This window comes from Oncorhynchus tshawytscha, linkage group LG04, assembly GCF_018296145.1.
Source record: "Oncorhynchus tshawytscha isolate Ot180627B linkage group LG04, Otsh_v2.0, whole genome shotgun sequence".
Lineage (NCBI taxonomy): Eukaryota > Metazoa > Chordata > Actinopteri > Salmoniformes > Salmonidae > Oncorhynchus > Oncorhynchus tshawytscha.
The window spans coordinates 66,323,150-66,338,162 of NC_056432.1; the positions used below are offsets into that span (position 1 = coordinate 66,323,150).

General features: G+C 43.3%; 1 protein-coding gene across 2 annotated transcripts in view; it reads right to left on the reverse strand.

The window, feature by feature from the left end:
• LOC112237511 (dual specificity protein phosphatase 22-A) overlaps window positions 1–14,675 on the reverse strand; it is a 41,980-nt gene extending 27,305 nt beyond the window's left edge. The window contains exons 1-4 of one of the 2 annotated variants that reach the window (XM_024406111.2): window positions 14,410–14,675; window positions 5,713–5,746; window positions 4,843–4,925; window positions 4,039–4,088 (exon numbers count right to left, since the gene is read on the reverse strand). In XM_024406111.2, the coding sequence (XP_024261879.2) occupies window positions 4,039–4,088; window positions 4,843–4,925; window positions 5,713–5,746; window positions 14,410–14,430 (188 nt within the window). In that variant the 5' untranslated portion in view covers window positions 14,431–14,675. The remainder of the gene's footprint in view (window positions 1–4,038; window positions 4,089–4,842; window positions 4,926–5,712; window positions 5,747–14,409) is intronic. The other variant, XM_024406112.2, reaches the window with a different exon arrangement.
• Between the last annotated feature and the right edge of the window lie 338 nt (window positions 14,676–15,013).

The following is a 15,013-nucleotide window of genomic DNA, read 5'->3' on the forward strand; positions in this document are numbered from 1 at the left end:
AGTCAATAAAACTCATTTTTCAACCACTCCACAAATTTCTTGTAAACAAACTATAGTTTTGGCATGTCGGTTAGGACATCTACTATGTGCATGACACAGGTAATTTTTCCAACAACTTTTTACAGACAGATTATTTCACTCTATCACAATTCCAGTGGGTCAGAAGTTCACATACACTAAGTTGACTGTGCCTTTTAACAGCTTGGAAAATTCCAGAAAATAATGTCATGGCTTTAGAAGCTTCTGATAGGCTAATTGATATAATTTGAGTCAAATAGAGGTGTACATGTGGATGTATTTCAAGGCCTACCTTCAAACTCAGTGCCTCTTTGCCTGACATCATGGGAAAATCAAAAGAAATCAGTCAAGACCCCAGAAAAAAATTGTAGACCTCCACAGGTCTTTTTCATCCTTGGGAGCAATTTCCAAACACCTGAAGGTACCACGTTCATCTGTACAAACACATAAGTATAAACACCATGGGACCACGCAGCCGCCATACTGCTCAGGAAGGAGACGCGTTCTGTCTCCTAGAGATTAATGTACTTTGGTGCGAAAAGTGCAAATCAATCCCAGAACAACAGCAAAGGACCTTGTGAAGATGCTGGAGGAAACAGGTACAAAAGTGTATATCCACAGGGAAATGAGTCCTATATTGACATAACCTGAAAGGCTGCTCAGCAAGGAAGAAGCCATTGCTCCAAAACCGCCACAAAACCGCCAGACTACGGTTTGCAACTGCACATGGGGACAAAGATCGTACTTTTTGGAGAAATGTCCTCTGGTCTGCTGAATCAAAAATAGAACTGTTTGACCATAATGACCATTGTTATGTTTGGAGGAATAAGGGGGAGGCTTGCAAGCCGAAGAACACCATCCCAACCGTGAAGCACGGGGGTGGCAGGATCATGTTGTGGGGGTGCTTTGCTGCAGGAGGGACTGGTGCACTTCACAAAATAGATGGCATCATGAGGAAGGGAAATGATGTGGATATATTGAAGCAAAATCTCAAGACATCAGTCAGGAAGTTAAAGCTTGGTTGCAAATGGTTCTTCCAAATGGACAATGATCCCAAGCATACTTCCAAAGTTGTGGCAAAATGGCTTAAGAACAACAAAGGTATTGGAGTGGCCATCACAAAGCCCCGACCTCAATCCTATAGAAAATCTGTGGGCAGAACTGAAAAAGTGTGTGCGAGCAAGGAGGCCAACAAACCTGGCTCAGTTACACCAGCTCTGTCAGGAGGAATGTGCCAAAATTCCCCCAACTTATTGTCGGACGCTTGTGGGAGGCTATCCGAAACGTTTGACCCAAGTTAAACAATTTAAAGGCAATGCTACCAAATACTAATTGAGTGTATGCAAACTTCTGACCCACTGGGAATGTGATGAAAGAAAGAAAAACTGAAATAAATCATTCTCTCTACTATTATTCCGACATTTCACATTCTTAAAATAAAGTGGTGATCCTAACTGACCTAAGACGAGGAATTTTTACTAGGATTAAATGTCAGGAATTGTGAAAAACTGAGTTTAAATGTATTTGGCAAAGGTGTATGGAAACTTCCGACGTCAACTGTACTTACCCAGCGTACAAAACATTGCTCTTTCTATGACAGACTGACCAGGTGAAAGCTATCATCCCTTAATGATGTCGCTTGTTAAGTCCACTTCAAATCAGTGTACATGAAGGGGAGGAGACAGGTTGAAGAAGGATTTTTAAGCCTTGAGACAAGTGAGACATGGATTGTGTATGTGTGCCATTCATAGGGTGAATGGGCAAGACAACAGATTTAGGTGCCTTTGAACAGGGTATGGTAGTAGGTGCCAGGTGCACTGGCTTGAGAATGTCAAGAAGTGCAACGCTGCTGGTATTTTTCACACTCAACAATATTCTGTGTGTATCAAGAATGGTCCACTACCAAATGGACATCCATCCAACTGTGGAAAGCATTGGAGTCAACATGTGCCAGCATCCCTGTGGAACGCTTTCGACACCTTGTGGAGTCCATGCTCCGATGAATTGAGGCTGTTTTGAGGGCAAAAGGGGGAGCAACTCAATATTAGGAAGGTGTTCCTAATGTTTGGCACACTCAGTGTATATGTTTTATATGCTTTGGAATGACACTTCCGGTTTTGGCGGGAAATACCTGGTGCCTGAGAGAAAAGTGATTTATTCACGGGATGGAACATTTTTTAAATCCGGGGAAAATATTAAACTCTACTAAAGACTGAATGTGATAATGGCATGGGTGGAAGGAAGGATACCCACACAGAGCTGAGGAGAACGCTCTCAGTGCTACAGGGACTCTACCCTCAGCTGTCAAGTCACTTGGAGAGACATCACAGGGTTACCATGTGATGCTAGGGGGACTCTGTGATTATTTGAAAAGAAAAGTAATGTCAATGTGTAATCAAGTGACATGAAAGACCTGCCTCCAATGACCACCACAACACTAGAGTCGGAGTCCCTTACTACTGAAATGATTCTCGCCTCACACCGTTACAGAATTTGTATTATCATTTTCAGGGGTTGGAACCGGTTCAAGGAACAGAACCCAAAACCGGAAAAGAATGACATTTTTCAAGGAACAGAAATGGAACCGGGAATGAAAGTGATCCATACCGTTCCGGAACAGAAGCGTTATTTTAAAAGCAAGGAAAACCGGTTAATAACATTATTTTACGTTCCAGGCATTTTTTTCTAGTTCCACAAAAAATGCAACAAAGCACCAATGCAAAGCCCACACTCTGTCACTCAGAAACTTATTCCAGCGTCTGCCTGCAAGCTAAAAATCTTTGCCAGTGTGTGTGCATGTTTAAGTTACCTGCCTCTTCCCCTTCCGAAGCATAGGCTACTGTACTGATGTTAAAAGCGTGAGAAGATGGGGAGAGATATTGTTTATTAGCTAAAGAAAAATGTATTAACTTTTTCAATGCTAGTTAAGAATATTATAGGCCTAGTTACTGTATAACTCTGTGGACCTAATTCATACAATAACAAGATGCCTAATGCTTCAAGCCTGCTCCTTAACCCACTCTCGTTCTCTCCCCACTCGTAACATTTCAGTCACATCTTGCGCAATAGGCCACACTTGTCTGTCCATCATGCATGTAAACAACTAGCTTGCCTGCTCTATCTGTACTGATTGGTGAAGTAATTTAATGAGCAAAATGTAAAAAATTGAAGATTTCACTGGTTAAAAAAGAAACAGAAAGGAACGATATAAACTGGTACTTTTTTGGGAATCGAACCGGTTCAGAACTTTGTTTTGCTGGTCAGAACAGTGGAATGGAACAAAAAAAATAGTGGTTCTGTTCAGAACGAAAAGATTGGGAAATGATTTCGGTTCCAACCCCTGATTATTTTTTATTTTCAACTGTTACATTTCTGCAACTTCTTTTATAACAGTATTTATACTAAATGGTAGTATGCCAATGGCGACCCACCAAACATGAGAGCAGCTTAGAGACCGAGAAGTAAATGTTTTGGTCTGCTGCTATAATGACAGAGGGGGACTTGATAACACGCGTGAAGCAGCAGTCTATCTAGCTCATTTCACACAGTGGTGATGGGGTCTATATAAAACTACAGCCATTTAAAATACTGCACCATCTCCACACTCTTTCCTGCTCTGATAGCAAAGCCAGACAAGTCAAACTGAGATGTCTTTCTCAGAGTCCTTTAGATTATCAGGTCTTAGTGTTTTTTTTACTGTCTTGGTCTCTGACTTGATAATGTAGGTACCTTGTTTATCTCTACCTGATACATACTGTATGAACCTTTAAAAGACTTCCAGGCTTATTTCAGTCGTTTCAAAGACAAAGTGACAAATCTACTTTTCCTGCCTGCGTGTCACCCTGGAGACACAGACTGAAGAGTTATGTTCAACTGATGTTGTTGAAACAATGTCATGTCTTGTTCACAGGAAGAAAAGAGGGACCTCTGACGGTGGTACACGGCGGAGTGGCTTGTGTTGGTGGATTTGTTTGACAATGAATGGTGTGTGTGTGTGTGTGTGTGTGTGTGGTAACTCACAGGTTCTGGCTAGACACATCAGCTGCGTGGATACACAGGTAGGTCATGTCCTGTGAGAAGTAAACAGATAGGAGTACAAACACAACACGAGGGTCAGTTTTGTTCTGCACACAACACATACCATCTTCATGTGGTCACAGTACAGTTTCTGCCAATTAGCATTCTTGTCATTTTTTATATTGTTTGAAACAGTAATTAGTAGGTAAGGTGTGTGGTCATCAACTGCACATTGTTGTTGGATGAGTCAAGTAAATACATACACATACTCAACTGAGTATTATAAATGAACCACATAGGTCAAACAAAACTAAAATATGATGCTTCAAGAGTGAAATGCTTTATTGAACAGTTAAAGCTTTGTCTGAAGTTCTTCAGCCCAATGTCACTGGTATGTATTAAACTGAGACACCACTACCCCCAGCAGGCTTCAACTATGTACTACAAAATCTCTGTTTTCCACTTCTACAAAATTATGTCATGCGGATTTCATTACACTACACAATTCCCATGAATCAAATCAAGGAACTGAACACTGACCCAAAAAGTTAGACGTCTCTCTAGAATTTGAGACAACATCCCATATTCACTGACTGAGTATGAGGAAGTTAAAAAACATTTAAATATTTAGGTTTGACTCATGTAAGACATGTTATTCAAGGTTATGGTCAATGGTCATGAAATCCCATTTCAGTTCTTGACCAACTAAACCAGAAGCCTACTCCAGCCTGACTCAATACACAACAATGTATTCAGTCTGTCTGTGAAACTGGCCTTGTGTCCTCTATGGCTGCCTGCTCCACCTACCTCCAGCACAGGTTTAGCATTGTTATACACAGACAGGATGTGGGTGATGTTGTTCTGGGACAAACTTTCTCTGTTCTCCGAGTCTGGCAAAAGACGAAGGGAGGGAGAAAATGTCGATCAGTGATTCTTTTCAGTGAATTTCTATGAGACCCTCAGCAGACAAAGCAATTCCATAAGGAGAGAGAGGAAATGCATCATTTGAAGTGTTTAAGACCCAGGAGTGGCTTGCCCAGAAGCAGCATCTGTGACTGTGTGGCTGTAATTTGGGTAGCTATCATTTGGCCTTGACACTTAAAGCTATTTTCAGTGTGTGAGCAGTACTTGGACCATCTAGTGAAGCCATCATCCGTATGGCTAAAATTATAGCAGGGTAGATGTCACATTAAGCTGGTAGGGCAGAAACCCCCTTGGCTGAGGAGCAGATAAATCACCAACACTACCAGAGGGAGTAAATGTGCCATATTCTACTGATGGATACTGTATGATGCATGCAGCAGCCTTAATTCAGGCCTTGCCTTAGTTCATTGAGCTACAGTACACGTATAACCTTCTGCTACTCTATTTTGATCTATACATAACTATGGTCCACTCACTAGATATTCGTATTATCTCTTCCCTTGTAAGATTTGACCGTACCTTACAGGTAACGTATCAACAACATTATAACAACAGAAGGACAGAGAAAGTAAAGCTCGTGTGCATCAATAACAGAAGAAAATGCCTGAGTCTCTTTGAAAGCTGCCCTGGATTCAAGCAAGCTGCTGCTGGTCCCTCACCTAGGGAATTAGTGAGTGTTGTCTCTTGGGTGGGATGCCTGACTGTGCAACATATAAAACAACTGAATGGATTTCAACAGAATCCTGTTCTCACCTCTGATATTTCCCAGGTAGAGCCCATCAACAACCTGCAAATAGGAAAACAGAGACATTTCACTAGTTAGATATTCACAATGAGCATGGCCTTAACCTTAGTGATGCTCCTTATCTATGGTCGTAGGACATTTTCAGGTGTCCAGTTTGGTCAAACAGTATTTTCCCGATTTAGAAAACAAACAGGAACCATTCTCATAGCTAAATCAAGCCTTATAGGGTCTGTAATAAATAGTATTGCCTGGCATGACTGGGAGTGAGGAGCACTGAACCAACTCTGATGGTTAAGGCCATGTTGACACAAAGCTGTGCAATAAAGATGTAGCGATCGGATCACGATCATCTAGACATTACAAGACTCCTGCATTATTTAAGACGTCAAAATAAAAAGTATATGCCTGCCTATGATGTTAGTGTCCTCTGAAATTCAGAAAAGCTTAGAGCTTCAGTCAGGGTGGAATTACAGTGGTGCCCAGAGGTGCTTCTGGACACTCCCATCACCGTTAACGGGACACGAAGACGTGTAATATATACAGTACCAGTCAAAAGTTTGGACACACCTACTCATTCCAGGATTTTTCTTTATTTGTACTACACTGCTCAAAAAAATAAAGGGAACACTAAAATAACACATCCTAGATCTGAATGAATGAAATATTCTTATTAAATACTTCTTTCTTTACATAATTGAATGTGCTGACAACAAAATCACACAAAAATGATCAATGGAAATAAAATGTATCAACCCATGGAGGTCTGGATTTGGAGTCACACTCAAAATTAAAGTGGAAAACCACACTACAGGCTGATCCAACTTTGATGTAATGTCCTTAAAACAAGTCAAAATGAGGCTCAGTAGTGTGTGTGGCCTCCACGTGCCTGTATGATCTCTCTACAACGCCTGGGCATGCTCCTGATGAGGTGGCGGATGGTCTCCTGAGGGATCTCCTCCCAGACCTGGACTAAAGCATCTGCCAACTCCTGGACAGTCTGTGGTGCAACGTGGCATTGGTGGATGGAGCGAGACATGATGTCCCAGATGTGCTCAATTGGATTCAGGTCTGGGGCATGGGCGGGCCAGTCCATAGCATCAATGCCTTCCTCTTGCAGGAACTGCTGACACACTCCAGCCACATGAGGTCTAGCATTGTCTTGCATAAGGAGGAACCCAGGGCCAACCGCACCAGCATATGGTCTCACAAGGGGTCTGAGGATCTCATCTCGGTACCTAATGGCAGTCAGGCTACCTCTGGCGAGCACATGGAGGGCTGTGCGGCCCCCCAAAGAAATGCCACACCACACCATGACTGACCCACCGCAAAACCGGCCATGCTGGAGGATGTTGCAGGCAGCAGAACGTTCTCCACGGTGTCTCCAGATTGTCACGTCTGTCATTTGTGCTCACTGTGAACCTGCTTTCATCTGTGATGAGCACAGGGCACCAGTGGTGAATTTGCCAATCTTGGTGTTCTCTGGCAAATGCCAAACGTCCTGCACGGTGATGGGCTGTAAGCACAACCCCCACCTGTGGAAGTCGGGCCCTCATTACCACCCTCATGGAGTCTGTTTCTGACTGTTTGAGCAGACACATGCACATTTGTGGCCTGCTGGAGGTCATTTTGCAGGGCTCTGGCAGTGCTCCTCCTTGCACAAAGGCGGAGGTAGCGGTCCTGCTGCTGGGTTGTTGCCCTCCTACGGCCTCCATGTCTCCTGATGTACTGGCCTGTCTCCTGGTAGCGCCTCCATGCTCTGAACACTACGCTGACAGACACAGCTAACCTTCTTGCCACAGCTAGCATTGATGTGCCATCCTGGATGAGCTGCACTACCTGAGCCACTTGTGTGGGTTGTAGACTCCGTCTCATGCTACCACTATTTTATTTTATTTTATTTATTTTACCTTTATTTAACCAGGTAGGCAAGTTGAGAGCAAGTTCTCATTTACAATTGCGACCTGGTCAAGATAAAGCAAAGCAGTTCGACAGATACAACGACACAGAGTTACACATGGAGTAAAACAAACATACAGTCAATAATACAGTATAAACAAGTCTATATACAATGTGAGCAAATGAGGTGAGAAGGGAGGTAAAGGCAAAAAAGGCCATGGTGGCAAAGTAAATACAATATAGCAAGTAAAACACTGGAATGGTAGTTTTGCAATGGAAGAATGTGCAAAGTAGAAATAAAAATAATGGGGTGCAAAGGAGCAAAATAAATAAATAAATAAAAATTAAATACAGTTGGGAAAGAGGTAGTTGTTTGGGCTAAATTATAGGTGGGCTATGTACAGGTGCAGTAATCTGTGAGCTGCTCTGACAGTTGGTGCTTAAAGCTAGTGAGGGAGATAAGTGTTTCCAGTTTCAGAGATTTTTGTAGTTCGTTCCAGTCATTGGCAGCAGAGAACTGGAAGGAGAGGCGGCCAAAGAAAGAATTGGTTTTGGGGGTGACTAGAGAGATATACCTGCTGGAGCGTGTGCTACAGGTGGGAGATGCTATGGTGACCAGCGAGCTGAGATAAGGGGGACTTTACCTAGCAGGGTCTTGTAGATGACATGGAGCCAGTGGGTTTGGCGACGAGTATGAAGCGAGGGCCAGCCAACGAGAGCGTACAGGTCGCAATGGTGGGTAGTATATGGGGCTTTGGTGACAAAACGGATTGCACTGTGATAGACTGCATCCAATTTGTTGAGTAGGGTATTGGAGGCTATTTTGTAAATGACATCGCCAAAGTCGAGGATTGGTAGGATGGTCAGTTTTACAAGGGTATGTTTGGCAGCATGAGTGAAGGATGCTTTGTTGCGAAATAGGAAGCCAATTCTAGATTTAACTTTGGATTGGAGATGTTTGATATGGGTCTGGAAGGAGAGTTTACAGTCTAACCAGACACCTAAGTATTTGTAGTTGTCCACGTATTCTAAGTCAGAGCCGTCCAGAGTAGTGATGTTGGACAGGCGGGTAGGTGCAGGTAGCGATCGGTTGAAGAGCATGCATTTAGTTTTACATGTATTTAAGAGCAATTGGAGGCCACGGAAGGAGAGTTGTATGGCATTGAAGCTTGCCTGGAGGGTTGTTAACACAGTGTCCAAAGAAGGGCCGGAAGTATACAGAATGGTGTCGTCTGCGTAGAGGTGGATCAGAGACTCACCAGCAGCAAGAGCGACCTCATTGATGTATACAGAGAAGAGAGTCGGTCCAACAATTGAACCCTGTGGCACCCCCATAGAGACTGCCAGAGGTCCGGACAGCAGACCCTCCGATTTGACACACTGAACTCTATCAGAGAAGTAGTTGGTGAACCAGGCGAGGCAATCATTTGAGAAAGGCTGTCGAGTCTGCCGATGAGGATGTGGTGATTGACAGAGTCGAAAGCCTTGGCCAGATCAATGAATACGGCTGCAGAGTAATGTTTCTTATCGATGGCGGTTAAGATATCGTTTAGGACCTTGAGCGTGGCTGAGGTGCACCCATGACCAGCTCTGAAACCAGATTGCATAGCAGAGAAGGTATGGTGAGATTCGAAATGGTCGGTAATCTGTTTGTTGACTTGGCTTTCGAAGACCTTAGAAAGGCACGGTAGGATAGATATAAGTCTGTAGCAGTTTGGGTCAAGAGTGTCCCCCCCTTTGAAGAGGGGGATGACCGCAGCTGCTTTCCAATCTTTGGGAATCTCAGACGACATGAAAGAGAGGTTGAACAGGCTAGTAATAGGGGTGGCAACAATTTCGGCAGATAATTTCAGAAAGAAAGGGTCCAGATTGTCTAGCCCGGCTGATTTGTAGGGGTCCAGATTTTGCAGCTCTTTCAGAACATCAGCTGAATGGATTTGGGAGAAGGAGAAATGGGGAAGGCTTGGGCGAGTTGCTGTTGGGGGTGCAGTGCTGTTGACCGGGGTAGGAGTAGCCAGGTGGAAAGCATGGCCAGCCGTAGAAAAATGCTTATTGAAATTCTCAATTATGGTGGATTTATCAGTGGTGACAGTGTTTCCTATCTTCAGTGCAGTGGGCAGCTGGGAGGAGGTGTTCTTATTCTCCATGGACTTTACAGTGTCCCAGAACTTTTTGAGTTAGTGTTGCAGGAAGCAAATTTCTGCTTGAAAAAGCTAGCCTTGGCTTTTCTAACTGCCTGTGTATAATGGTTTCTAGCTTCCCTGAACAGCTGCATATCACGGGGGCTGTTCGATGCTAATGCAGAACGCCATAGGATGTTTTTGTGTTGGTTAAGGGCAGTCAGGTCTGGGGAGAACCAAGGGCTATATCTGTTCCTGGTTCTAAATTTCTTGAATGGGGCATGTTTATTTAAGATGGTTAGGAAGGCATTTAAAAAAATATCCAGGCATCCTCTACTGACGGGATGAGATCAATATCTTTGCAGGATACCTCGGCCAGGTCGATTAGAAAGGCCTGCTCGCAGAAGTGTTTCAGGGAGCGTTTTACAGTGATGAGTGGAGGTCGTTTGACCGCTGACCCATTACAGATGCAGGCAATGAGGCAGTGATCGCTGAGATCTTGGTTGAAGACAGCAGAGGTGTATTTAGAGGGGAAGTTGGTTAGGATGATATCTATGAGGGTGCCCGTGTTTAAGGCTTTGGGGAGGTACCTGGTAGGTTCATTGATAATTTGTGTGAGATTGAGGGCATCAAGTTTAGATTGTAGGATGGCTGGGGTGTTAAGCATGTTCCAGTTTAGGTCGCCTAGCAGCACGAACTCTGAAGATAGATGGGGGGCAATCAGTTCACATATGGTGTCCAGAGCACAGCTGGGGGCAGAGGGTGGTCTATAGCAGGCGGCAACGGTGAGAGACTTGTTTTTAGAGAGGTGGATTTTTAAAAGTAGAAGTTCAAATTGTTTGGGTACAGACCTGGATAGTAGGACAGAACTCTGCAGGCTATGTTTGCAGTAGATTGCAACACCGGCCCCTTTGGCAGTTCTATCTTGTCTGAAAATGTTGTAGTTTGGAATTAACATTTCTGAATTTTTGGTGGTCTTCCTAAGCCAGGATTCAGACACAGCTAGAACATCCGGGTTGGCAAAGTGTGCTAAAGCAGTGAATAGAACAAACTTAGGGAGGAGGCTTCTAATGTTAACATGCATGAAACCAAGGCTATTACGGTTACAGAAGTCGTCAAAAGAGAGCGCCTGGGGAATAGGAGTGGAGCTATGCACTGCAGGGCCTGGATTCACCTCTACATCGCCAGAGGAACATAGGAGGAGTAGAATAAGGGTACGGCTAAAAGCTATGAGAATTGGTTGTCTAGAACGTCTGGAACATAGAGTAAAAGGAGGTTTCTGGGGGCGGTAAAATAGCATGAAGGTATAATGTACAGACACAGGTATGGTAGTATGTGAATACAGTGGAGGTAAACCTAGGTATTGAGTGATGAAGAGAGAGATATTGTCTCTAGAAACATCATTGAAATCAGGAGATGTCATTGCATGTGTGGGTGGTGGAACTAATAGGTTGGATAAGGTATAGTGAGCAGGACTAGAGGCTCTACAGTGAAATAAGCCAATAAACACTAACCAGAACAGCAATGGACAAGACATATTGACATTAAGGAGAGGCATGCTTAGTCGAGTGATCAAAAGGGTCCAGTGAGTGGAGAGGTTGGTAGGGGGTCACGGCGATTTAGACAGCTAGCCAGGCCATCGGTAGCAAGCTAGCATAGGATGGAGGTCTGTTGTTAGCCACCTCTTGCGTTCCGTCAGTAGATTCGTGGGGTTCCGTGTGGTAGAGGGGATTAATCCAAATCACACAACAACAACAAAAATAAAAACAATAGATATAGTTATAGAGGCCCAAGAAGAAAACATAATAATAATAAAAATAAATAAATTGTCCGATTGTCTATTCAGATAGCAGCCGGTAAGACAGCTAACGGTTAGCAGGCCGCAGATGGGCGTTCAGGTAACGTCGCGACGGAGGAGCCAGCCGGATCTCCTTCGGGTAGATAACGTCGGCAGTCCAGTTGTGAAGGCCCGGTGGGGCTCCGCGTAGGCAGTAAAACGGGTCCGGATAGGTGACTGCAGCCCAGGAGTGATTGATGGAACTCAGGAGTGATTGACGGAGCTGGCTAGCTCCGGAATAATTGATGTTTGCTCCGGAATCGACGAAGGCCGATAGTCACACGGATAGCAGCTAGCTAGCTGTGAGATCCGGGTATGAATGGCCAGAGAGCAGTCGAAATCCAGGGACATGGAGAGAAAAATTGGTTCGGTATGTTCCGTTCCGAGCCGCGCTGCGCCGTACAGAACTGGCGATAGATTTTCGAGCTAAAGAATAGCTGATGACCACAAACCGTGGTTAGCTGAATACTAACGATTTGCCAGTAAAGAAGCTAACTAGCTTCTGAACTAGCTTCTGATTAGCTTCTGGCTAGTTTCAGGCTAGCTTCTTGGAGGATTACAGATTTGAGGTAAATAATACTTTTTTTATAAATATAAATTGGTGAGGCGGGTTGTAGGAGAGTGTTTTGAAGATGAGTTGATGGAAAATAAAAATAAAATGTATGTGAAAAAAGTTGTAAATATATATATATACAGGACACGACGAGGACAAAAGACGTCTGAACTGCTATGCCACCTTGGAGTAAAGTTTCACTAGAGTGAAAGCACTGCCAGCATTCAAAAGTGACCAAAACATCAGCCAGGAAGCATAGGAACTGAGAAGTGGTCTGTGGTTATCACCTGCAGAACCACTCCTTTATTGGGGGTGTCTTGCTAATTGCCTATAATTTCCACCTGTTGTCTATACCATTTGCACAACAGTATGTGCAATTTATTGTCAATCAGTGTTGCTTCCTAAGTGGACAGTTTGATTTCACAGAAGTGTGGTTGACTTGGAGTTACATTGTGTTAAGTGTTCCCTTTATTTTTTTGAGCAGTGTATTTTCTACATCATAGAATAATAGTGAAGACATCAAAACTATGTAATAACACATATGGAATCATGTAATAACCAAAACAAAGTGTTAAACCAAAACATATTTTTGATTTTAGATTCTTCAAAGTAGCCACCCTTTGCACACTCTTGGCATTCTCTCAACCAGCTTCACCTGGAATGCTTTTCCAACAGTCTTGAAGGAGTTCCCACATATGCTGATCACTTGTTGGCTGCTTTTCCTTCACTCTGAGGTCCAACTCATCCCAAACCATATCAATTGGGTTGAGGTTGGGCGATTGTGGAGGCCAGGTCATCTGATGCAGCACTCCATCACTCTAATTATTGGTCAAATAGCCCTTACACAGCCTGGAGGTGTGTTGGGTCATTGTCCTGTTGAAAAACAAATGATAGCCCCACTAAGTGTAAACCAGATGTGATGGCGTATCGCTGCAGAATGCTGGGGTAGCCATGCTGGTTAAGTGTGCCTTGATTTCTAAATAAATCACTGACAATGACACCAGCAAAGCACTCCCACACCATCACACCACCTCCTCCATGCTTCATGGTGGGAACCACGCATGCAGAGATTATCCATTCACCTACTCTGTCTCACAAAGACACAGCGGTTGGAAACAAAAATCTCAAATTTGGGCTCATCAGACCAAAGGAAAAGATTTCCACAGGTCCAATGTCCATTTCTTGAGATTCTTGGCCAAGCAAGTATCTTCTTATTATTGGTGTCCTTGAGTAGTGGTTTCTTTGCAGCAATTCGACCATGAGGGCCTGATTCAACAGTCTCCTCTGAACAGTGGATGTTGAGATGTGTCTGTTACTTGAACTCTGTGAACCATTTATTTGGGCTGCAATTTCTGAGACTTGTAACTCTAATGAACTTATCCTCTGCAGCAGAGGTAACTCTGGGTCTTCCTTTCCTGTGGCAGTCTAGATGAGGGCTAGTTTCATCACAGGGCTTGATGGTTTTTGAGACTGCACTTATAAAATGTTCTGCATTGACTGACCTTCATGTTTTAAAGTAATGATGGATTGTCATTTCTCTTTGCTTATTTAAGCTGTTCCTGCCATAATATGGACTTGGTCATTTGCCAAATAGGGCTATCTTCTGTATACCACCCCTACCTTGTCACAACACAACTGATTGGCTCAAACGCATTAAGAAGGAAAGAAATTCCAAAAATTAACAAGGCACACCTGTTAATTGAAATGCATTCCAGGTGACTACCTCATGAAGCTGATTGAGCGAATGCCAAGAGTGTATAAAGCTGTCATCAAGGCAAAGGGTGACTACTTTGAAGAATCTAAAATATTTAGATTTGTTTAACACTTTTTTAATTACTACATGATTCCATGTGTTATTTCAGTTTTGGTGTCTGCACTATTAAAATAAAGAGAAGCCTTTGAATGAATACGTGTGTACAAACTTTGACTGGTACTGTATATACAAAACATTTAAACACCCAACTATTGACATAACAATAAGGGCTTTAAAACAGTCAAAATAGTAGGGCTAGGTGTTTTTTCTCCATTTGAAACCCTAAATCCAAACCGGTATGAGTTTTCACGTTATTATATTAAGTGACAGTGTGTGATGAGCAGCCTACCCTTTGGTTTTATTCAGGGGACTATAGGGACGTTCAGTGTTGCAGATAGACATGTAGACTGATGTAAATACCATGACATAATATATTCCGCGCATATCTATGTGCAACGTTTACGCACCTCTGAGGAAGTGCCTTGCTACAAAATAACAATTAAGCCATTGAACAGAACAGATACATTAGTAACAAAGGCCCCTTACCTTGTTCATTCCATTTCCCATGTCTCTCGCAGACGACAAAAATTAAGTATTTACGTCTCAATGCAACAACGCAAAATATTGGACAATAACACGAAGGGGTGCGAGTGATTGTGAAATGGTCGGTCCGTCACTTGTGAGACCACTTTGCTCCCCTGTAGTTCAACAACATGGGTATATTTTGACCGCTTTGTCTACATTGCTTCACAAGACGATCGCCATAATGCTGCTCTATATAACCTTCGCTCCATAATCCTCTTCCGGGTTTCCCCCTAGAAATGATATCATTGGTACATGGGATCGTAATGCAGCCCAGTCCGCGCGGGTTTTGTGACATTAGACCCGTTAGGGATTATCATGAATTCATCCAGTACTACTTATTTGTACTATGTCCTAAATAATGCATTTGAAGTATCGAATAGCCTACGCTTTTTCATTCCTGTAAACCCACACATGCCTGCCATAGCCTAATCCAGGACTACAGCGTGGATTCCTTAAAAATGTCAACTAAAAACATGACGCGAGTACGATATTCACACAATTAGATAAGAGGCAGGAAAAATCTTGCCAGGTTTCAAAATAGGGTAAATCCATGGATGTGGATATA